Below are 23,547 nucleotides of genomic sequence, written 5' to 3'. Positions count from 1 at the left end.
CAAAAGCAGTAAGATACTCAGGGAAGAATATTAACAAAAGCAGCGCCAAATGCATACAATGACAATTACAATGCTCATCAACTAAAAGGCTTTACCTACTCCGTGTACTCCACAGCAAAACCCAGCTCTATTTTCAGAGAAACCGCTAGCTCATTCTAAGATTCACATTTAAATGTGAGAAATTCAAAACTGCTACAACAATCTAGAAAAATAGTAATAAATGTGGAGGGCTCACAACCCCCAATTTCCTATCTTCCTACAAGCTACAGAGATCACAACGTGGGGCCGGTAAAGTGCTTGCCACTTAAGTGAAGACCTGAGTTTGAATCCCCAGAATCCTTGGCAAAAAGAAAGGCAGATACAGACAAATCCCAGAAGCTCAAGAGAAAAATAACAAAAACACTGCCTCAAAGTGGAAGGTGAAGGCCAATACCCAAAGTTGTCCTCTAACCTCCACATGTCCTCACACACAATCATCGTGTACATACATCGTGTAGTAGGGTCTTCTTTCTATGTGTCGCTTTCATTGGTCAAATAAAGAAACTGCCGCCGGGCAGTGGTGGCGCACGCCTTTAATCCCAGCACTTGGGAGGCAGAAGCAGGCGGATCTCTGTGAGTTCGAGACCAGCCTGGTCTACAAGAGCTAGTTCCAGGACAGGTTCCAAAACCACAGAGAAACCCTGTCTCGAAAAACCAAAATAAAAAAAAAAGAGAAAGAAACTGCCTAGGCCTTTTGATAGGGCAGCCCTTAGATGTGCGTGGTAGACAGAACAGAATTTTGGGAGGAAGGCAGTGTGGCAGACACCATGGCCCTCTTCTCCGAGATGGATGTTGGTTAGGCTCATGCCGGTAAACCACAGTCAAGTGGCGATACACATTAATGGAGATGGGTTAAATTAATATGTGAGAGTTAGCCAATAAGGGGCTGGAGATAATAGGCCAGGCAGCAATTTAATTAATACAGATCTCCGTGATTATTTCAGGCAAAAGCTAGGCGGCGGGAAGCAGCCCGCGCTCCTTTTACTACACATACATGTACACAAACATACATTGTACATACACACACAATCAAAATTGTTACTGACACAAGACTAGACACTGAAATCAGGAAAAAAGAATTCAGAGTCCAAATGCTCACTTTAATAGCATATATGCTAAAAGCAGAATGATTCAAAATTAGACATGGGCTCTGAGCAAGGACAACATGCAAACTTGTGAAGCATTCCCTATTTTTAGAGCAAAATATAGTGATGAGTATGTATGAAAATATAATAATGGACCCTACTATTTTATGCTAACTTAAAAAGCTAACAAAAAGAATCCAGAATCAAAAATCAGAATCCAGGCCAGGAATGGTAAATGACACACACCTGTGATCCCAACACACAGGAGAGTGGTGTAGGTCACAAGCTCAAGACCCATCTGGGCTACCTGGGAGGTTCTTGTCTCAAAAGACCAATTCCCAAGAATTCAAGAGTCCAGAAAGAAATCCATACATTCATCAATTGCTGTTACTATTGTTCCAAGACAATTCAATCAGGAAAGAAACAATTCAACCAAGAAAGAACAATCTCTTCAACAAGTGAGCAGCAGTACTAACATGTTAAGAAACAAAAGTGGGACTCCCCACAGTATATAAATAGTAATTCAAGGCCAGGAAGTGGTGGTGCATGCCTTTAAGCCCAGTATTCCAGAGGCAGAGGCAAGAGGATCTCTGTGAGTTCAAGGCCAGCCTAGTCTACAGAGCGAGTTCCAGGACAGCCAGGACTACAGAGAAATACTGTCTCGAAGCCCCCCAAATGGTATAAATATCAATTCAAAATGACCTAATTATGAGATAAAGAATTAACTGTAAGAGCTGAAATCATTAAGTATACATCTTCCTGGCCTTGGACTAGACAACACTTTCTTATGTATGACACCTGAGGTAAGAAGGCAAATTAATCAAACTGAACTGCATAAAAATTGCAACCTCATATGCTTTAAGGATCACTAAATAAAAAAGTGAAAGGGAACTTCAGAATGGCAAATCGTATATCTAATAAGAACCAAATTATAAAATGAGCTACTGGAACTTAACAGGAAAGATACAACCCAATTTAAACACAAGCAAATTGGAGTTTTTCCTCAAATAAAATATCCAATGTCCAGAAAATCATAAAAAGATTCTCAACTTTATCTAAACCATTAGGAAATTACAAACCAAAATCACATACAACACTATACCATAACCACTGCAATGCCCGCATCCAGAACAAGGCAGTAACACATGCTGACAGATGCACACTATACCATAACCACTGCAATGCCTGCATCCAGAACAAGGCAGTAACACATGCTGACAGATGCACTCTATACCATAACCACTGCAATGCCTGCATCCAGAACAAGGCAGTAACACATGCTGACAGATGCATTCTATACCATAACCACTCCAATGCCTGCATCCAGAACAAGGCAGTAACACATGCTGACAGATGCATTCTATACCATAACCACTGCAATGCCCGCATCCAGAACAAGGCAGTAACACATGCTGACAGATGCACTCTATACCATAACCACTGCAATGCCCGCATCCAGAACAAGGCAGTAACACATGCTGACAGATGCACTCTATACCATAACCACTGCAATGCCTGCACCCAGAACAGGCAGTAACACGTGCTGACACAGATGTGCAGACACTGAAACCTTGCCTAATAAAAACACACATTATCCTTTTTATCTAAAATGTCTGAATAAGCACATCCTATGACCACACATAGACAAGGAGCTAAGGGAAAGGAGAATGGGGTGTCTGCCAGAGGGCGCCGGGGATGCGTATGGGAGCCACGACAATGCTCGAGATCAAACAGTATCAGGCTTTTCACAACACGGTCATTACACTTAAGACAAATGAATTGCACAATTAAGTTATATGGTATGTCAAAGGTAACTTTTTTTTTTAGATTTAATTTTTATATGCACCAGTGTCTTGCCTGCAACGGAGATTAAATTCCCTGGAACTAGAGTTACAGGTAAGTTGTGAGCTACCATGTGGGTGCTGGGAATCAAACCCAGGTCCTCCCAAAGAGCAATAAATGCTCTTAATCACTGAGCCATCTAATAAACTAGGAAACCAAATAATGAAAATATAATGATATATGAATTAGTCCCATCATAGTTCAATCCAGAGGAAACCAAGTCACAACAGTAGCAGATCAAACACAGGAAGCTGTCAAACTTTTGACAGTAGTATAGCATAACAGAGAGACTGCCTGAAAACTCGCAGGATGCCAAATGATCTCAACCGCATGGCACTGAGCAAAGCTGCAATGTCCAATGGGATAGGGCAACACATACATGCACACGTCTCCTGTGGTCCATGGCAATTTTTTTAAGGGTTTCTCTGTAGCTTTGGAGCCTGTCCTGGAATTAGCTCTTGTAGACCAGACTGGCCTTGAACTCACAGAGATCTGCCTTCCTCTGCCTCCAATAGCAGGGATTAAAGGTGTGCACCACCACCACCCAGCAGTCCATGGCATTTTTAAAGGTACAGGAAACACACTGGTAAGTCAGCATCTGCATCAATGCCGTCTGTTTTACTGTGTAAGCAGCCCCAGTTCTGTATTCCTGAACCATGAGTCCAATATTAAATACTTAACATCACATAAACAGCATCTCAGCTCACAGAAAGAAATCAGAAAAAAGACGAGGAAGTGCTAAAGGATGCTACCAACAAGAGGAAGGAAGAAAGGACGAGTGAGAAAGCCCTCTGCACTGAAGCCGTGCCGCTTCCTCTCTTCACTAGCCTCCACAGGCTGCCACCATTCTAGAAAGCTCACAACTGAGGTGCAAGAAATCACCCTGAGTTTTCAAAGTTAAAACTGTTTTAAAGTAAAAGCTGTGATTATATGGGGGGAAATTACCTTAAATAGAAAAGGCTTTTAAAATAATGATTAAATGTGTTTCTTAACCAGCTGATTTTAAAAATATAACTTCTAAATACTTACCTAAATGACTGTATAATTCTCTACTTGTTTTTAAATCCATTTTCTCCTGTTCCTCAAGTGAGACGTCTGGGTAAGACACTGTTTTTTGATGTTTACTACTACCATGAGGCTTTTCTGCCTGTGTGGAGATGAACTTACTTGTCTCTGTCTTGGTGGCCTCTTTAGACTGGGAGGCAGATGTGAGTGACACATTTGGTGCAACCACTTTATCACACATGTACAAGTAGTAGCTGGAAACAGAGAGGTGAAACAAAACACACATTACATATCATGCTTAAGTATAAATCCAGACGTGGTGTCTCTGTATAAACAACTCTCTGCTACTAGGACAATCAATGTAAAATACAAAGAACAGAGATCACAAAAAGATTTCTTAGAAAAAAGTCAGGACTTATGGATAACAAAACTTTGAGGGATTTTTGTTATTTTATGCGTAATTTCAAAATACCAAAAAGACGCTGAAGAAAAAGTGAGTCTCTTCCTCTTCCCTCAAAAGCACCTGAGAACTAAAGCCATGAAACCTAATGTATGGCAACCCACATTTATAATCCCAAAACCTGGGAGCTGAAGCAGGAGAACTTGCCATGAGTTAAAGTTAGCCTGGGCAACACGGTGAACTCCAGGCTTGCTTCCCCAGGCTGACATTGAGAGCCTTTCTCAAGACACAGATAACTATAGGCATGAAGTTCCTCATGGAACTTCTTAGCCGCTGTGCTTCATTGAGTGAGGCTTGCTGCAGGGAGAGAACAGTGCAGGCTCCTCTGGTGCCTGTCTTCTTATCCACAGGTAACTGTCCATCACCAAAGGAAGTCAGGACAGGAACCTAGAGGCAGCAGCTGATGCTGACTTGCTCAGCCTGCGTTCATATAGAACCCAGGACCACCAGCCCAGGGAGGGCACCACCTGTTGTAGGAGGCCACTTGTTCATTCCTGGCCACCCAGAACCCAAATAATCACACAGAAACTGTATTGTTTAAATCACTGCTTGGCCAATTACTTAAGTGAATTGCTAGCTAGCTCTTACATCTTTGCTTAACCTGTTTTTATTATTTTATTTTTTACCATGTGGCCTACCAACAAGGTTCTGCCCAGTGGCTTGTGTCTTTGTCCTCTGGTGGCTCCATGGCTTCTCCCTGACTCTGCCTACTCTCTATATATCTATCTATCTGTTTCAGCCTGGCTATATGCTGTTAAGCCATTGGCTGGAAGCAGCTTCTTTATTCATTAACCAATGAAAGCAACACAGAAGGACTTCCCTCACCAACAACCTACCATGGGCTGGCCCTCCCCCATAAATCACTAATTAAGAAAATGCCTTACAACTAGATCTCATGGAGGCATTTCCTCAACTGAGGCTCCTTCCTCTCTAGTGACTCTAGCTTGTATCAAGTCGGCACAAAACCAGCCCCTACAAAACCAATTTTTAATAAAGCAGAAATAATAAACTATACAAAACTAAAGCTGAAAGAACTACTGACTTTTCTCAAAGTGCAAATAAAATTACTCATTAGGTAATTTTATGCAAGCTTCTTGTAACAAATTTGAGCTATTTAACACATGAAAAGATTTATGGTCACTTAACCAACACTGCCCTGCACTTTAGTGTCCGTTTACATCTCCCTTTTTGTACGCAGGATAGTTATGTTACTACTCTTTACGTCTGGTTCTGAATACTTGGTATTCTGCTTTAAAATTAAACCAACAGAACCTCTCATAGGTTTAGCAGTGCCCTGAAGACTTATTTGGGAACTGTATGACTGTGATGGGGGGCATGTGTGAAGTATAAACTAATACTGACAACCAGGATGCATTTTTATTGAAATATAAACACTGGATTGTGAAAGATGTGGTTATTATAAAATCTCCAAGTTTCATAGCCAATTTTTTTTAAAAAAAAAATAATAATCATCAAACTAAGGCTAGGGGGAGGGGTGCACACCTCTTATCTCAACACTTAGGAGGCAGAAGCAGGTAGATTTCATGAGTTCAAGACCAGCCTGGACTATCTAAGGCGGCCAGCCTGGGCTACCTAGTGAGAATCTGTTTCAAACAAAAAACAACAAAACAAAACAGCAAAGTAACACAATCTTGAAGAGTCAGTTTACCTCTTAAAGGTAAATAAATTAATTCTTTCAATTTCTACTTTAAAGTAGAAATTTTATATTTCTAGAAAAAAAACAATAAAGATTATTGTAATAATGTTCAATACAATTTTACAACTCACTTCACTTTAGACTCTATGGTTTTTTTTTTTTCTAATAAAATAGCTAAACAACTTTCCTATGATTAAAAACAAGCAAAGGTGTTCAATCCTGATGTACTTGTCTGAAACAACTCTGAATCTTCAAAGTCTATTATCAGGGAAAACCTAAAGGTAAGTGATTTCAGTTTTCATTCCTCAGAATGATACCTAACAGACAGCTGTTAATAAATCATAAGCAAACAAACAATGAAAACTCACTCACCTGGGGTGTAAAAATGAGCGCGTCTGAGAAACATGGTCACCTTCCTGTTTTATAACAGGATACCAGGATGGCAGTTCCATTCCTGACGGTGAATCTGTCTGTAGGAGTATGTGGAAAGGAACGTTACTGAGCGCAAAGGTAACTCCTCTGTGTGTAGAGTCTTTAAGGGACAGAAGCCACGGATTAGCCCGGGCCTCGGCCGTGTCATGGAAGCACTCTGAATCGGGCTTCATCGCCGTCCCGCCACACCTTTCAGAGCCACTGTCTGCTGAGTGCTCTCCCAGTGCCGTCTCATTTCTTAAAGCTTAGCAACTGCTATTATCTGGTCTCAAGTTCTCATATGTTCACTCAAACGGCATGGCTTAACAGAAACAATTTCACACTTTGGGAATCGATTTCAAATAATATAACAGGACCCTGAAAATACACAGCACTGAGAACCTCTGACTCTCGCTCACTCTTGCTCACAATCATACCCAGCCGCTACCTGACAGCACAGCACTTTCTAGAATTTTAGCTAGATACCACTCTATACTCTGGCCAATTAAATCTAAAACTACTGTGCTTGATAATAAGAATCAGTAAACCATATTCCTCAAATATTAAGAGACATTTTTTTGTTTTTTGTTTTTTTTAGGCAGGGTTTCTCTGTAGCTTTGGAGTCTGTCCTGGAACTAGCTCTTGTAGACCAAGTTGGCCTCAAACTCTCAGAGATCCGCCTGCCTCTGCCTCTTGAGTGCTGGGATTAAATATTAAAAACTTTTTTAAAAGCACTTATAAAGTACTTAAGTCTTGAATCCAGATGACATCAAATTATATTCTGTATACCACTTAGATCTTACTTGAAACACTTAAATTCATCTTAAATGTTTACACTTTTAGGGATCTGAAGAGCACCTCAGTTAAGAGCCCTGGATGCGCTTGTAGGCGACCTAGGTTCATCCCAACACCCAAAAGGAGGCTCACAACCATCTCCAGCTCCAGCTCTAGGGGAGCCAACATCCTCTTTTGATCTCCAAGGGTACCAAGCATGTATGAAGTGCACAAACATAAATATATACAAGCTAAACATTCATACACAGAAAAAGTAAACCTTAAAAATTAAAAAAACAACCCAAATGGCAAGTTTATTTCCAAAGCCTTTAATTTTTTTTAAACATTGTAATTCTTAAAAGAGTAGCTTAATAGGCAAAATATTTTGCATTCCAACTTATTTGATAAGTGGATGTGTGGATAAGCATCCGTAAATTACTCTAACAAACCAAAGAAAGCTAAGATTACCTTGAATTAAATATAATTTTTTGGTTAAACTCACTTAAAAAACATTTAATTAATCTTATATATAAAACCATTTTTGATATACTGTTCACTAAATCATTTTCAGACTTTTTAAAATTAAAACCACTCAACTGAACCACACATTTAAAAGGTTTATCTGGAATCTGAAATCTTCAAAATAGCTTGCAAAAAGTTTTCAAAAACCTTGAGCTGGAATCTGATTTCAAAGCTCTACTTTGACTTGTGTGGTAATTTTATTCATAATCTGAGCACAATATGTCTTTTTTTATTTTTGAGGCAGTGGCTCACTATGTAGACTAGGGTGGTCTTGAACTCTGAAATCTACTTCCTTTGCTTCCCAAGTACTAGGTAAGATTAAGGGCTCGAGCCACCATGCCTGGTCATGCCGTTATTTCAGCAATATCTCTGAAACATTACCTTAAGTAGCTGTATTTGTTTATTTTTAATCATTCACCCTCAATTTCTATTTTTTATTTCCTATTCTCACATCAATCAACCAACAGAGTCACAGACCACATTCTGAGCATATCCCATGTTCTAGTTTCCTTTTGGCTGCTATGCTAGATACCATGACTAAAAGCAATTTGGGGAACAGGATTTATTTGGCTCACGCTTCCAATTACGAGTCCATCACCATGGGAAGTCAGGACAGAAACTTGAGGCAGGAACTGAATGAAGCAAACACCCACAGAAGGTGTTTACTGTCTTGCTCCCTGTCAGCTAGTTTTCTTTTTTCTTTTTTTTGTTTTGAGACAGGGTTTCTCTGTAGTTTTTGGTGCCTGTCCCGGAACCAGCTTTCGTAGACCAGGCTGGCCTCGAACTCCCAGAGATCCGCCTGCCTCTGCCTCCCGAGTGCTGGGATTAAAGGCGTACGCCACCACCGCCCGGCCTCAGCTAGTTTTCTTATACAGCACAAGATCTCCTGGCTATGGCTGATACTGCCTACAGTGGAGTGAGCCCTTTTACATCAATTAGCCATCAAGAAAATGCCCCACAGATAAGTCACAGGCAGGCTAATCTGATCTGGGCAATCCCCAATTGAGGTTCCTTCAGATAACTGTGGACTATGCCAAGCAGACAACTGAAGCTAACCAGAACTCTCTTTAATGATTATCTAGACTGTTCCTAGCCAATGTCAGAACTGCCAATCTCACCTTAGTAAGTGGCTATCCAGACTCTGACAGTAACCTGAAGTCAAGCACAATTTTGCTTTTGTATTTTCCGTATCCAGCACCCGCCTACCATGCAGTATTTGTTGAATGATTTTGAATGACAGGGTAGCTCAGTAATTCCAGGATAGCACTCTAAGGGTATTGTGGCAAGGAGCTTCAATGATTCCATGGCCAAGTATCTGCCCAGCATACGTGAGGCTGAGGATTAAATCTCCAACACCAAGAAACAGGAGAGGAGGGCAGGACAAAGGATGAGAGGGAGTAGGACACGGTTACTGGCCACCGTGAATCTCAAAAGACAGTCGTCACATTTGGCATCTTTAGCTGGACATGTTTGGCTACATTTTCTCCGATGTACAAATTAAATAATGTAAGTCCAAAGAAAATGCACAATGCCAACAGTGATGAAGTACTGCAAGTTAATTTTGCCTAAAATGCTGCGGTAAGCCATAAACACATCTAACAAATTATCCTAACTACATGTTAAAAACAATTAAGCACGTATTACAAAACGAAACATTCACAGACATGCCAGATTTTCTCTCCGAAGCCTACATTTGTCTCAACATACAAATTAGGTTTTCAGAAAGAAAGAATATAATTAAACAGAACAGAGTAATGCTCCTGATCAGAAATACAAATTAGATATCAAAACGGGAGCCTTTTATCTTACCACTCAATGTGGGACAATTTATTCCTTTCTGTACTTAAACATTAAACAATAAGCATTCCATCCCCTGGCAGACAGAAGGACATCGTGTGTAGTTTAAGGCAGTCTTCCTATTTTAGAATGCTTCTACAGCTGGGCTGTCCCACTTGTCATCCTTTCAGACAGACAAGCAAAGTTTTAGATACATTATTTCAATCCAAAGTTTCTTTTTCTACTAGATACCAATACAAAACTGAAAGGATCCCAATATATTTTTAATAAATAATGACTTTAAATACAAAAGCACATCCAGCTGTTCAGCGCTTCTTGTATTCACACTGCACTGAAGTCCTTAGAGGACTTGACCTACATTCAGGAATAAACTTGGCTTTTAAGTGGTATGCTTGGTTTCAATTATAACATCAGATTAATATTATACTCTTTAATTTGTAATGAACACTGATTGTAAGTTTTTAATGTGTTTACATTTAGAGTGAGTGTAAGACTGTATTTGTGTTGTGTGTGTGTGTTCAAAACACAATTTTCATGAAACAGTTCTCTCTACCATTTGTAACCTGGGGACTGAACTCAAGTTTGATGGCAAATGCCCCTACACACTATCATCTTGCTGCCCCCTTCCCCAAAAATCTTTTAAAAGCAGGGTTGTTTTAAATGCACAAGTATGCGAGGTGGTGGTGATGCACACCTTTAATCCCAGCACTCGGAAGGCAGAGGCAGGCAGATCTCGGTGAGTCCGAGGCCAGCCTGGTCTACAAGAGCTAGTTCTAGGACAGACACCAAAGCTACAAAGAAACCCTGTCTCGAAAAAAACCAAAAGTCTTAATGGAATACTTATATAAAGAATAAAATAGAATGCGCATTATTATGTAATACATTCAACATCAATTGTCAGCAACCTTACCAAGGACACTAGATAACCTAGACACTATCGCTTAAGAAATGCCTCCTTTGGTATGGTATCCCTGGCACTGGGTCTTCAGATCATATATAACAAAGATATTCAAGTGGTCAATAAAGGATATCAGAAGTATACAAAGCACCTCCTACCCAATAGCTGCCAACAACTTTTACTGAAAGAAACCCAATCCCTCAAATGGTATCCAGTTTCCTCAGTGTGCCCAGCATGCTGTGAATGAGCGTGTCAACAATTGAAAGAAACGTGTGTTATGAGATAGCAAACAGCTACTTAGGAGTTTTTCAGGCTTACGTTTACGCCTCACTTGACTGAGAATTAACCCAATGCAGAACTGAAGCACTATGATCTAAGCACCTGTATTAACTTATCGAGGGCTGATCCCCTGGATCACAGGGAGTCACATCAGTGCCTGCTGCTCACACTGAAGTTAACTTCCCACACACCCGACAAAAGCCTGGCTGGAAAGCAAAGGCTGCACTTCTTATAGTAAATATACAGTCATTGTCTTACACTACTTATAGTAAATATATAGTTATTGTCTTACACTTCTTATAGTAAATATATAGTCATTGTCTTACACTTCTTTTTTTTTTTTTTTTTTTTTTTGGTTTTTCGAGACAGGGTTTCTCTGTGGCTTTGGAGCCTGTAGCTCTGTAGACCAGGCTGGTCTCGAACTCACAGAGATCCGCCTGCCTCTGCCTCCCGAGTGCTGGGATTAAAGGCGTGCGCCACCACCGCCCGGCTTGTCTTACACTTCTTATAGTAAATATACAGTCATTGTCTTACACTTCTTATAGTAAATATACAGTCATTGTCTTACACTTCTTATAGTAAATATACAGTCATTGTCTTACACTTCTTATAGTAAATATACAGTCATTGTCTTACACTTCTTATAGTAAATATACAGTCATTGTCTTACACTTCTTATAGTAAATATACAGTCATTGTCTTACACTTCTTATAGTAAATATATAGTCATTGTCTTACACTTCTTATAGTAAATATACAGTCATTGTCTTACACTTCTTATAGTAAATATAGTCATTGTCTTACACTTCTTATAGTAAATATATAGTCATTGTCTTACACTTCTTATAGTAAATATATAGTTATTGTCTTACACTTCTTATAGTAAATATATAGTCATTGTCTTACACTTCTTATAGTAAATATATAGTCATTGTCTTACACTTCATGTGAAGTTGGTAGCACAGTTGTCCCTTTGCAACCTGAACTGATAAAACTCTTGTCAAGGAATTAACAAAGAAATTAAGAAAAAATGTTATGTTGTAACTATTGCTATAAACTTTACAAACATCAATGTGCTGGACCCCCGCCCCAGGTGCTTGGGATCCAATCCCAGAGCCTTGTACACACCAGCCAAGCCTCCAGCCACTGAGTCACATCCTCAGACAGTTAAGCAGACAAGAGTTCTAGTCTGTTCTCTGTCACTGTGACAAAACACTGATGGAAAACAACTTGGGGATGAAAGAACGGTTTATGTAACTTTCACTTCCAAATCACAGTCCACCACTGAGGGAACTCAGGACAGCTCAGGCAGGAATCGAGGCAGCAGAAAAAATGAAGCAGGAAAGTTGGCCTGCTCATCTTCCCTGCTTCTACAAGCCAGGAACATCTGCCCAGGGGGTGGCCCTCCCAATCAATTAGCAATAAAGAAACTGTCCCAAAGACAAGCCACAGGCCAATCTGATTGAGATAATCCCCCAATTCAGACTCCTTCAGATAACCCTGGCAGCTGAAGTAAACTAAGGAAAGCAGTAATCTCAATGCCATAACTGTATTTTCACTGAAATATCTGTCAAAATGTTTAACATGTATAAACCTAAGGCTTTCTGCTTGTATGGGTGGGTACCAGAAGGGCAAAAGGGTAATGGATCCTCTGCAATTGCCTGTAAATCACCACCTGTGGGTAATCAAACCTAGGTTCTCTGCAAGAGCGGTAAATGGTCTAACGAACCACTGAGCCAGCTCTCCAGATGCAAAATAATTCTTTAAGATTTCAGAGGGTGCATCTTTTTCCATGCTTCAACTTTTAATTTCACTGACTCTGTATCTGAATTTTTTTTAATTATTTATGTGCATTGATGCTTTGCCTGTATGTATGTCTGTGTGAAGGTGTCAGATTTTCCAGAACTAGAGTTACAGTTGTGAGCTTCCATGTGGGTGCTGAGAATTGAACCTATGTCTTCTGAACGAGCAGCTTTTAAGCACTGAGTTATCTCTCCAGCCCCTACAATTGTTTTCTTTTAGGCAGCACATAATTGTGCTATTTTTAGCCAACCTAGTAAATCTGGCCATTAATGGGAGTGTTTAGATCATTTACATTTGCTGCTATTATTAATATCACTGTATTCCGTCTACCCTCTTATTATTAGTATTCCATTTGTCCCCCTTGTGCTTTTAAAATTAAAAATAAAAGGCTTTATTTTTCTATCTTAGTTGGAAACACATACATTTTAAAAATATGGTCTGATTTGGGCCTTCAAATATTGTTCACTACCAATACAAAAAGAAAATTGGCCTTACTGTGTATAATATCCTCAATTTTCTATTTTATTCTGTTTTGTGTTGGCTTTTTGTAAAATACTAATGACCTACTAAAATGATTTCATGCTCCTTCCTTCTAACCTTCTCAACCTGGTTATGAAGAAGGTTAAAAATGCCAAGACACTGACTGTGTGTGGTGAACTAATCCTTTCCAGCAGGCTGGAATGGCACTGGCACACCACACTGTTCTTGGGAGAACTGGCAAAGCCGCTCCCTAGGCATTTCCTGCAGGGCTGACTTCTCTCATGGAGCCTCACAGGAGAAAAAGGTACAGAGGAAAAGTTGTAGTGAAAAGGAACTCAAGATAAAAAGAACCGATATCTAACTTTTCTTAAATCGCATCTCTTAAAAAATGCTAACAATTCCATTTTAAATTAAAAAATTAATACATCCTATTTTTTCATTAAAACATGGCAGTACTATTCCCAAAGCATTCTAAAACTTCACTATAAAATCAAGGAACCCCTACTACTAAAAGATTAAACTGAAAACTCAACCACTATAAACTCCCCATCAAGAGTCACTACCAAAGAAAATGGTGTACCAAACTTTGACCCAATCCAAACAAGTCTGTACTGAGCTCCATTATCCAAAACCTCAAAGTAATCAACTATCCTAGGAATGGGCATCATCTCCAAGGGAACCAATCGACATGCCTGTTTGGGCTGCAGTCTACTAGTACAAATAATCTAAATGTTTCTGCTTCTCATGACAGACCTGTTTCATGTTTGGTAAGTGAAGATGTGCAGGAGGAATCCTCATGTATACATTAGTATTTCAGTAATCATTCAATTCCATCTGATATCTCTATACAAAAGGCTTTCACGTTCATTCTCTCATTTGACGAGTTACACTAAGTTGTAGATATAAACTATATACATTATAAAAGGGTAAGCCATTATTTAAAAAAAAAAAATCCTGCTGGATGCTTTTAATCCCAGCACTCAGGAGGCAGAGGCAGGCAGATCTGAGTTTGAGGCCAGCCTGATCTACAGAGCAAGTTCCAGGACAGTCAGGGTTACAAAGAGAAACCCTGTCTTGGGAAGAAAAAAAATTCCTTGGGCTAGGGAGGTTTACTACTTCAGTGGTAGAACACATGCCTTGGGTTCGACCTCAGAACTACAAAAAAATATAATACCAAATATCAAAATAACGTATTTGTGTACTTCCATCATTAGGGGTATAACAAAACACACACACACACATATAAAACACTCTGGAAGAGAGGAGAAATGTGTTCCAGTAATCACTACAGAAACAAAAATGCCAAACTACAGGGAGTGAAACGGTTCATGTTTTCTCGGGGAGGGGTGTACTGAAGCTCAACCCAGGGCTAACACAAGCTACCCGTTTTCTCTACTAGCCAGGACAAGATAAGTTGTTTATCTTTAGGAAATCTGTCTGCATCACAAATAACCTAAAAACCAGTACTCCCTTTGCATACAGTAAAACTATCCTAACGTACTAGAGTAAGTAGATGAGTCTAACTTAGAAATCTTAATTTTAATAAACTTCAAGGACATATACAACCTTTTAAAAATAATTTTTGTATGAGTGTTTGTTTGAATATTGTTGCCTTCAACGGCCAGGAGAGGGCTTTATTTAGACCCCCTGGGACTGGAGTTATAGATGACTGTGAGCTGCCATGTGGGTGCTGGGAACCAAAGCTTCATCCTTAGTAAGAGCAACTAACGCTCTTCTCTCTCCAGCCTGGCATATACCGATTTTTAACTAGTGAATTAGAGATGACCAGTGAAGACTCACCTAAAATTCTGTGGTAAGCTAACTAAAAATGACCTCTTCCTATGTGCTTGAAATAGTCATGAGCATCATCCCTCAGGTTTATCTGCCAATGATGTACTTACTTAGCCTTGCTCTGAAAGCAGAGACTCGATCTGATTCTTATCTGTCTGAATACCAACTTAAGGCGAAAACGAATTAGGAAAACAGTATTTTTGCATATTAGTTATGCATTCTAAAACACAACAACCACTTTTTAAAATAAAAAGCACATCAAAAAAAAACCTACTATCAGTCTGGAAATACCCATTCTACAGTGCAAGCCAAGCATATCTAAACTTATATGCATTATTTTTCTTTTGAGACAAGGTCCTTCAATCTCCCTATATTGAAGGATGACCCTCCTTCTTCCACTTCCCAATACAAAACCGCAGGTGCTACCCCTCCCCCACAGCTTATACAATGCTGGGGATCAAACCCAGGACTTTGTGCAGGTTAGGTAAGCTCTCTACCAACTAAACTATGTATGTATCCAGACCCATCATGCTTATCTCTGACAACCTAAGAAAGTTCCAGAATGTTTTAGTTTCTACAAAGAATAAGCTTAGTTCTAGGATAAACTCAGTGCTCTAAGAACACTTACCCCACTCATTCCTAGAATCTAAATATAGCTAACTATGCAAATTAAATATTAGCTATGCAAATAAACAGCTTGTTGGTCATTACTAATGTAATTTCTGTTATTTAGAATAAGTTCCTACATTTCCAACAAGTGTCTATTTTCAGATTTCTTTTTATTCTAATCCAAAACCAGTATTTTGACTACATAAATCATATCAAATTACATTGGTCACACTAAATATAATTTCCTTCATATAGAAGCTTAAAATATCCAGCACAGTCTTTGAGCTAAACAAAAGACTGATTTGCCGTTTTAAAATGAGTTTGCTCATCAATTTGGTTTGTCTGACAACCAACAACTAAAATTCCCTGAATACCCAAACACGCTGTCCAACCCGACTATCTTCCCATGTAAGTACTACAGTTTCGTGCAGTCAATAAAAAATTTAAGAGCCATGTGCTAAACTAAGCTCTAGTACTATTCCTCAAATGCAGCTGCTGCTGCTTCAGGGAAATGTCTAGCCTTGAAGTCAGACCTACCTTCAGCTCCTCCTACCAGGCACCAGTTAGATACACACCAGGTACAAAAGACAAAAGTTCAAGTCACTTCCCTCACAGATCCTTAAAATCTACCTCTCCATGTTTAGAGGAGATTTTAAAACTGCAGTAATTACATTTTTAAAACTGCTTAAGCACTGTTAAATACAAACCCTAATTTTTTTCTAAAAGGTTTGATGAAATTTTCTTAAATTCCCCCAACTTCCTTCAATTCACATAAAACTGCAAACATGGCACAAAACCTCCAGCAAACTCTGAGAAAAACAAAACAAAAAAACTAAAATAAGGAAGACTCTCATCCCTTCCCAAAATCAAATAAAAAAATGTATCTATATTACTATATCCCAAGTGAAGGACAGTTTCAATTGTTTCAGTAAATTTATCTTTTCAAAAGAAACTCAGCCATGTTTCTCGACAGGTTTTCACCCAAGCACAACACCACTTGTCAGGAGTAAGGGGCTGAGCAAGAGTCCCTGGCAGTAACAGGGCCAGTCAGACATGGAAGGGTAGTGGCCCTAGTTAGCTAGGGCAAGAAAGAAGTATCAAAAGAAACATCCTTCATTTTCAAATACAGCCCTCTGAGCAGGAACTCCGGCACTGTACAAGCAGAGCTAGAGCGAGTTTCACACTTTTGAAGTAATGGCATCAAGTCAATCCTGCTTTAAAACCAGTTAACACTGCGCCTGAATAAAACTTATCTAGTGGCCGCTGGCGATGAGTCTCAGTGTAAACTTTTGGGACAGCAGTGAGTAAGGAAGGAAAGGTCTAAATTTAATTCTCTCCATGTTGAGCTTCAGCAGCAAACTACTGCCTTAAAAGACACTGAAGTTCAAGAGCTCAAGCACAGAACACCCAATATTAAATTATAATGTAAGCCTACCTAACTCTGCTGTGAACAACCTTGAGATTTAATAAACTTTCCTCCGTAAATAGAAAGTGATACTTTAAAGGAGAAAAGAAAAAATAGTGGAAAACTTAAAATGTGATCAATTTTGTCTTCTTGTGTTCTTAAAATGTGAACAATCTTGCCATAAGAATTTATTAAATAAAATTATACATGAAATACAGCTCCAGAGTAACACTCAATACATTTTAAACAGTGCTAGGTATATTACATACTAATTTTAAACCACGTAGAAAAATATATAAAATAACCACATCAAGGTTTAACACTTCAAACCTCATCTTTCATTCAGGCATAAGATAATTAGTTATCTTAGCCTAGCAGATAGCGCTGTAGAAAGAGTAAAGTTTAAGATCACTTTGCCAAAAGCTTGTTATAGCAATAGTTTGTTAATCTGAAATAATCTTTATTCTGCTCCTGTGTCACAACTTTTCAAAAGCATTCCTTTCTTTTGTATTAAAAACAAAATCCTGAGCCAGGCAGTGGTGGCGCATGCCTTTAATCCCAGCACTCTCTGTGAGTTCGAAACCAGTCTGATCTACAGAAGTCCAGGACAGTCAGAAATCCTGTCTGGAAAAAACAAAAAACCTAAATCCTGGTTACTCATACCAAATTACTCAAATATCTTAATTTGACTTGGGTACAGACCAATCCTCACCAAACCAGTTCTAGCCAGCTGTACCATTTGTGAACGAAGACAACACAACACCTAAGTGCAAGAGTCCTCGGTGACAGATTCAGTCAATTTGCAGGATGTGTGAAAGATTGGCCAAGAGAAGCCACAACACCTCCAGGCTGAGAGTCATTCTCTTACCTGTAAAATGGGAATGATCCTAGTTCTCTCAGATGAGATTATACAGGAAAAAACATTACGGGTCAAAACTTCACAAACATGAGTAAGTCGAAGCACAGCTTCATAATACAATGAATAGACACAGAACTAAGAAATCATTACCACTATTCAAAAATCGCTACTTAAAAAAAGAAACTTGCCTTTGACTGGGTTCTCTTTCCATTTCTCATGCTAAACTTCTCTTTCATTTCTTCTAAAATTATCTTCAGTTTTTTTTCTTCGGGTGTTCCTAGATATTTTTGGTTCACATGAAGGTAACAGTGCCACTTGGCTGACTCGAAGCCCCAGTGGCAAGTTCTCTTGTCAGGTGACCGGTGAGAATGCATGACAAATGTCTGGGGTGCGAACATTCCACAGCACTCCAGACACTGGATACAGGGAGCATCAGGCTGAACATAGAATTGGGGTGCAAAGAGACCCTGGCATTTGCCCAAGCATTCATGTTCTACTTCAAAGGCACTGCCAGTTTCCTTTAACTGGGCCAAAGAGTTTTTAGCAGGAACTATGCTACCATTTTGAGGAAAGGTTCGCGGCCGCAGTAAGGCGTTGCAGAGTCTTTGCGCATCTGTCAACGTGATCAGCCCACAGGATGGGGCATTGAAGGGAAGGATTCCTAGCACTTTTAAGATGTGAAGCTGGTCTGAAGTACAACGTGAACAATATATGTAGAGCTCATCACACACTGTGTTTATTTGCTGGAGTGAAAATTCCCGGAGAACAGAATTTAAGACTTGGGGCAAACAGAGTCTCTTTTCTCCTCCAACTTGAAAACAAGAAATAGACTCCCCTTCCAAAACAGTCTGAGTGAGCTCTGTGGAGCTATCAGAAGGGATGAGAAGAGGGCCAGGAAGAACCTGAGGAGATGGAAGAGGCAGGAACACAGTGGGCGACATGCTTTCTTGGGAATAGCGAGCGGAAAATGCTGCTGGTCCACCCAAAGAGCTCTGACTACTCAAATGGAACTGTGCCAGTGTGTGTTTCAGACTGGGGTTTAAATTTAAAGTTTCAGGCATGGAAGTACAGTTTCGCTTGGCAAGCTCTCCATCGGTCTCCACTGATGCATCTCCATAGTCATCCAAATGCTCCTTCTTCACCTTGGTTAGTGCTTTTCCATTGGCATGAATGTCTGTCATCATTTTTTTCATGGGAGGGCTGCCATCATCATCCATTCCGTTCACTTTTTTATTTGAACCCTGAACTAAGGAGAAACTGGACTGTAGGTTTTCCATGACTACACTGGCGTTTTAAATAATTAAGTCTGCAATTGGCATGTTGTATACAGTTGCTAATTTGAAAAGGATAATGTATACAAAGATTATGACTCCCTAGAAAATGTTTAGTTTCCAAAGATGAATTTCTTGCTCAATAAATTTGTGCAAATTGGTTTTGGTTTAGTTATACCTTAGGATATAACAGAAAACACTACAAAATTTCTGATTTGCTTCTAATAAATCATAAGCAGACTTCTGAGAAAAATCTTGTTTTCTTGATTTCTTCGGATATTTGTGTTAAAATAAGGCTAATTCCTCAATTCAATTTGCCCGAAGTTCGGTGTAATGGCTGCATTTGGTGGTTCTGTCTTCGAAGGAAAGCATGTGGCAAAGTTCTGCCATTACTATATCCTAAAACTACACCCAAGCATGAGTTACAATGATGCAACGGATTTCATTTATGCCAAGGGCACCAAAAAAGAAGTGGGGGGGGGGGCGGATAACTTCAATGAAAATGGTGGTCCGCTGCTATGTGGTAAAGTCTAAACCTCTACACCAGTAACAGCCTGACTCCACCTGAACTTTTACAATTAAAAAAATTATATATACTTTAAAAAAAAACAAAAAACCCTGCCTGGTTATCTTCAAGGATTACAGTTCACTCTTCTTTTAATTGACCTGGAAGGAGAGAAAAGGGTGGGGAAGAGTTACAATTGAATTTGCTCCAGAGGCCAAAGGGTCAATTTAAAACCAGTTTCTTAATCTTAAACTCAGTTCACTTTACCAAAGGTAACACTTGAGTGACGTTTTTCCATCTAACACCAGTTATCTAAAAAGTAGGAAGCAGCCCAGAAGGTGGATAATAGGAGCATTAAATATCCCTCCAAATGAGGAAAAGTACAAATTTAGAATGCAGTAAACAAAACTCAGTACCAGAGGCTTCCCAACTATGCCATTTTAATTAAAAAGTAATCGTCTATCTCATTTTTAAAAGCCTGTATTTTCAGCTCTCATAAAGAACCAGATACATGGTAATATGCCTACCATATGTAACTAAGTTAGTCTCAAGTGGATTAATTCATCTAGTCAATATAAACTACCTCTCTGAAATGAAGGGGGGGGGGGAATTAAGCTTTCCCTTTAAAAGGTTACCGAATTTGCTTAATGGAAGCCAAAAGCTGTTAAGACTCCATGCCTGGAAATCTCCATCCTTGAGCAAGACTAATCCGGGACAAAAAAGCACAAGGCAGACAGACCTCACAAAGAATGCAAATGGAGGCAGAGTGGGGGAAAAAAGAGTCTTCTTCCACTTCCCTCCGGGGAGAAAGACCCAACAGCAGCCGATAAAAGAAAACCTTGCCTTCTAAACTCCCAGCAATTTATGTTAACACAAACCCAAAGGGTTACCGCCGAAAGCCACCTAGCCGCCGTGCCGTGACTTTCGCCACTACAGGGACACCTCAGCCCAAGGCGAGCCAAGGAAAAGGGCAGGAGGCATGACCTAGCCCAGGGGCGCCCCCAGAGCCGTGCGCCCACGCAGACACCCACCCATCTTCGACAGAAGGAGGAAGGACAGAAAAGCAGGGGACTCCGGACGTCTGGTGAGGTGAGAGGGGGCAGAGGGAAGTAGAGGGAGGAGTCCTCCCAACCCCCACCCGAGACTGGGATCACCCCAAGTGCCCTCCCCACATCGCCCCACCGCGGGGGCCGCCGATGGAAATCCCCCACGCAGCCCGTCCCCGGGAAGTTCTCCGGGGTTACCTCGGCGCCCTGGGGCTGCGCCACCCCCCACACTTAACCCGAGCCGTGGCACCCACGGGGGCGCGGACAGGTTGGGCGCCAAGTCCGGAAGCCCGCAAGCTCGCGTGGCCGGACGCTCAGAGCTGGGGCCAGCCCGGGGCATCCCCGCCGAGTGCAGACGGCAGGGGGATGGCGGCGATGACCGGCGTCCAGGTCTCCCGGCCGCTCGGGTCAAGTGCAGCGCTATCCCCCGCCAGCCGACTCGTCCCGGGATCCGCGAGGCCTGTACCCCCGTGGGACCCCCACGCGCGCCCCGTGCCCGCGACCCCGCCCGGGACCCCACACATCCCGGACCCTCCACTCCGGCCCTCCGCGCCCCGGGAAGCTCCACGGGGTCTGTGGCCTCCCCATCACCCCCGCCGCCGCCTCAGCGTCCCCTGAGGCCGCACGCCCCTCACGTCCCCTCGCGACCTGCGGCCGCACCTGTGCCCGCCGTCGCCGCCGCTCGCCCGCCGCCTTCGCTGTGCCGGCGCCGCTCCGAACCCCACACACATCGCTACACACAGCCTCTGACGTCACCCGGCCCTCGGCCCGCCCACGTCACTGCGGAGACACGGCTTCCCGCAGACGCCGCCGCCGTCTCCGGCCGCCCGGGGGACAGCGAGGGCGGCGGGCGGAGGAGGGGAGGGAACGAAGCCAGCGGCGTCGCGCGGCCCCGCGCCAGCCAGTCCCTCGGGCGCGCGCGCCGTCTGGCCTATTGTGGCTCCTCGCGGGCTGCGCGCTCACGTCTCTCCGGCCCCCCCCCGGGGTGCGCGCCTGGCGCCTCCGCCGCGCACGCGCGTGCGCCTGCTCTCCCCCGCCCCCTCCCCCGCGCGTGCCCCGCGCTGCTTGCCCGGCGCGCCGTCTGGGCGGCTGGCGCACGGCGCTGTCTGCGGTGCCCGGCGCAGACAGGATGTTCCCTCGGCCCCACCCCCGCCGCCCTCCTTCCTTCCCCGAGTCGCCCAGCCGGCTGTCTGGGGCCGCCCCCGCCACGCCCGCCGCCGTGTGGAGACGGGCCAGACCCGGGGGCGCCCTGGCCGCTGGGCCGCCGCGCGGCGGGCGGGGAGGGGGGGTGAAGGAGGGTGGAGGGGGCAGGGCGCGGCAGGCTGCACTGTGCGCGACCCCGGCAGCTGGCGGCGCCCGGGGTCAGGCTCGGCCACCCTCCCAACCCCCCCTCCGGGCCGCAGCTGGCTGCCCGACCCCGCCCCGGAGGTGGCCCGCGGGCGGCTCCCCGCCGCGACCCCTGGAGTGAGCCGGCCGCGCAGACGCCCCCGCCCGGAGCCGGCGACCCCCGCGCCACCCCCTCCCCCCCGGTCTGGCGCGCAGACGTCGCGGGGCCCCTCGCCCCCGTGGGGCCTCCCGCGGCGGCCGCCCTGCCAGCTGCCGGCGCTGAGCCCCGCCTGGTCGCGCTGGGGTGGCCTCGCCCGGTCGCCTGGCGGCCGCCATCGCCAAAAACGCCGCCGTTTCCGCACCGCCGGGACAGACCTGACTGCCCCAGCTGCTCTCGCCCTCCACAGTGACCCGTTCTAATTCACTGAGCGCGTCGTTTGGGGTTTTCAGGTTTTTCTTTTTTCCAGAGACGATAGGAGGAGAAAGATAAACCACTTTGGAGGTTTCGGCTGCCACCCCGCCGGGCGGGCGGCAGGGGGTGGGTGGGGGGACTTCCTAGCCAACGTACCCAGGGTAGTCAGTTCGAATATTCGACTCTGTGGAGCTGGGCCGTCACATTTCGAAACACCAAGAAATCCCCTTTTCTCCACCCCACCGCAGGACCAGGAACTGAAATAGTGCAGCGAGTAGCACTGCGCAGACTTAGGGAACTCAAGCTTCAGCGGCCGCGCTCTTTCCCCAACCCCCCTTTTTTCTTTTTTCTTTTTTTTCCGTCCAGTTTTTTTATTTTTACCGCTTCGGGGTTACTCATGTTTAGGTCCACATTTGCAGTTGTCCAATTGGGAGTATTGTGGGGCTCAAAGATTTTTCTCCCACCCACCCCCAATAATCTAACAAATGTTCGCCTCATCACCGCCCCCGCCCCAGCTCCTGTCGGCCCCCATCTCCGTGCTCTCAGGTCATGCCCCTCTCCCACCTCCTACCCTCCGCTCCTTGACTGCTTGCCTGTGTGAACATGAATAATTCCACAGCACTTCCCATCTGTTATTGCCATAGAGACAGAAGCTCAGCAAAGATAATGATGTTCTGTGCAGAGCCAGTGGGGGGAGAGCAGCATCTGCGAGTCTAGGGGAATAGATTCCCTAACCGCCGGAATATTCAGAGGTTTGCCTGGAGAGCCGAGGTGAAAGCCAGGACAGTCCTGAGACTAAGCATCTGGTCACCTTGCACCTGGCTCTGTATCGGGCCAGAAGAAACAAACTTAGAAAACAAGATAACTGAGGGTGTGTGTGTGTGTGTGTGTGTGTGTGTGTTGAGCGATTCTGAAACTTCAATTATTTAGTAGTCCTCTTATCACCCATAAAAGTTATTCCTTGCTACCATGGCCAAAGGCCTGAGAAACAAAATTAATTGGACATAGACATTTTAGAAAATCAAATACATTTTTCCTGCTGTTCTCCTGCTCTCTCCAGGAATCTATTTTTGAGGAAAGGATCTTTTGTGTCTGATTTTAGGTATATAATGGTTGAGAAACTAGTCACAGCTATGTGGCTAGAACCAACCAAAACCAAGCTTTGGGGGCATTTGCAACATTATTCTTCAATTACAAAATAAAATTCCCTTTACCCATGAATTCCAGCTTGAAATACAAGTGAACCTAAGCAGAGCCAGTCTGCATAACTC

General features: G+C 42.9%; 1 protein-coding gene across 3 annotated transcripts in view; it reads right to left on the bottom strand.

Moving 5' to 3' along the window:
• Skil (SKI like proto-oncogene) overlaps positions 1 to 22,323 on the bottom strand; it is a 28,314-nt gene extending 5,991 nt beyond the window's left edge. Inside the window, exons 1-4 of one of the 3 annotated variants that reach the window (XM_057756951.1) lie at positions 22,240 to 22,323; positions 17,901 to 19,653; positions 6,461 to 6,554; positions 3,996 to 4,225 (exon numbers count right to left, since the gene is read on the bottom strand). In XM_057756951.1, the coding sequence (XP_057612934.1) occupies positions 3,996 to 4,225; positions 6,461 to 6,554; positions 17,901 to 18,993 (1,417 nt within the window). In that variant the 5' untranslated portion in view covers positions 18,994 to 19,653; positions 22,240 to 22,323. Of the gene's footprint in view, positions 1 to 3,995; positions 4,226 to 6,460; positions 6,555 to 17,900; positions 19,654 to 21,198; positions 21,355 to 22,239 lie in introns of those variants that run through there. The other 2 variants (XM_057756950.1, XM_057756952.1) reach the window with 2 other exon arrangements.
• Between the last annotated feature and the right edge of the window lie 1,224 nt (positions 22,324 to 23,547).

Source organism: Chionomys nivalis, chromosome 24, assembly GCF_950005125.1.
Source record: "Chionomys nivalis chromosome 24, mChiNiv1.1, whole genome shotgun sequence".
NCBI classification, from domain to species: domain Eukaryota; kingdom Metazoa; phylum Chordata; class Mammalia; order Rodentia; family Cricetidae; genus Chionomys; species Chionomys nivalis.
The sequence above is the reverse complement of the archived record's forward strand: the minus strand, read 5'-3'. Positions and strand labels throughout refer to the sequence as shown.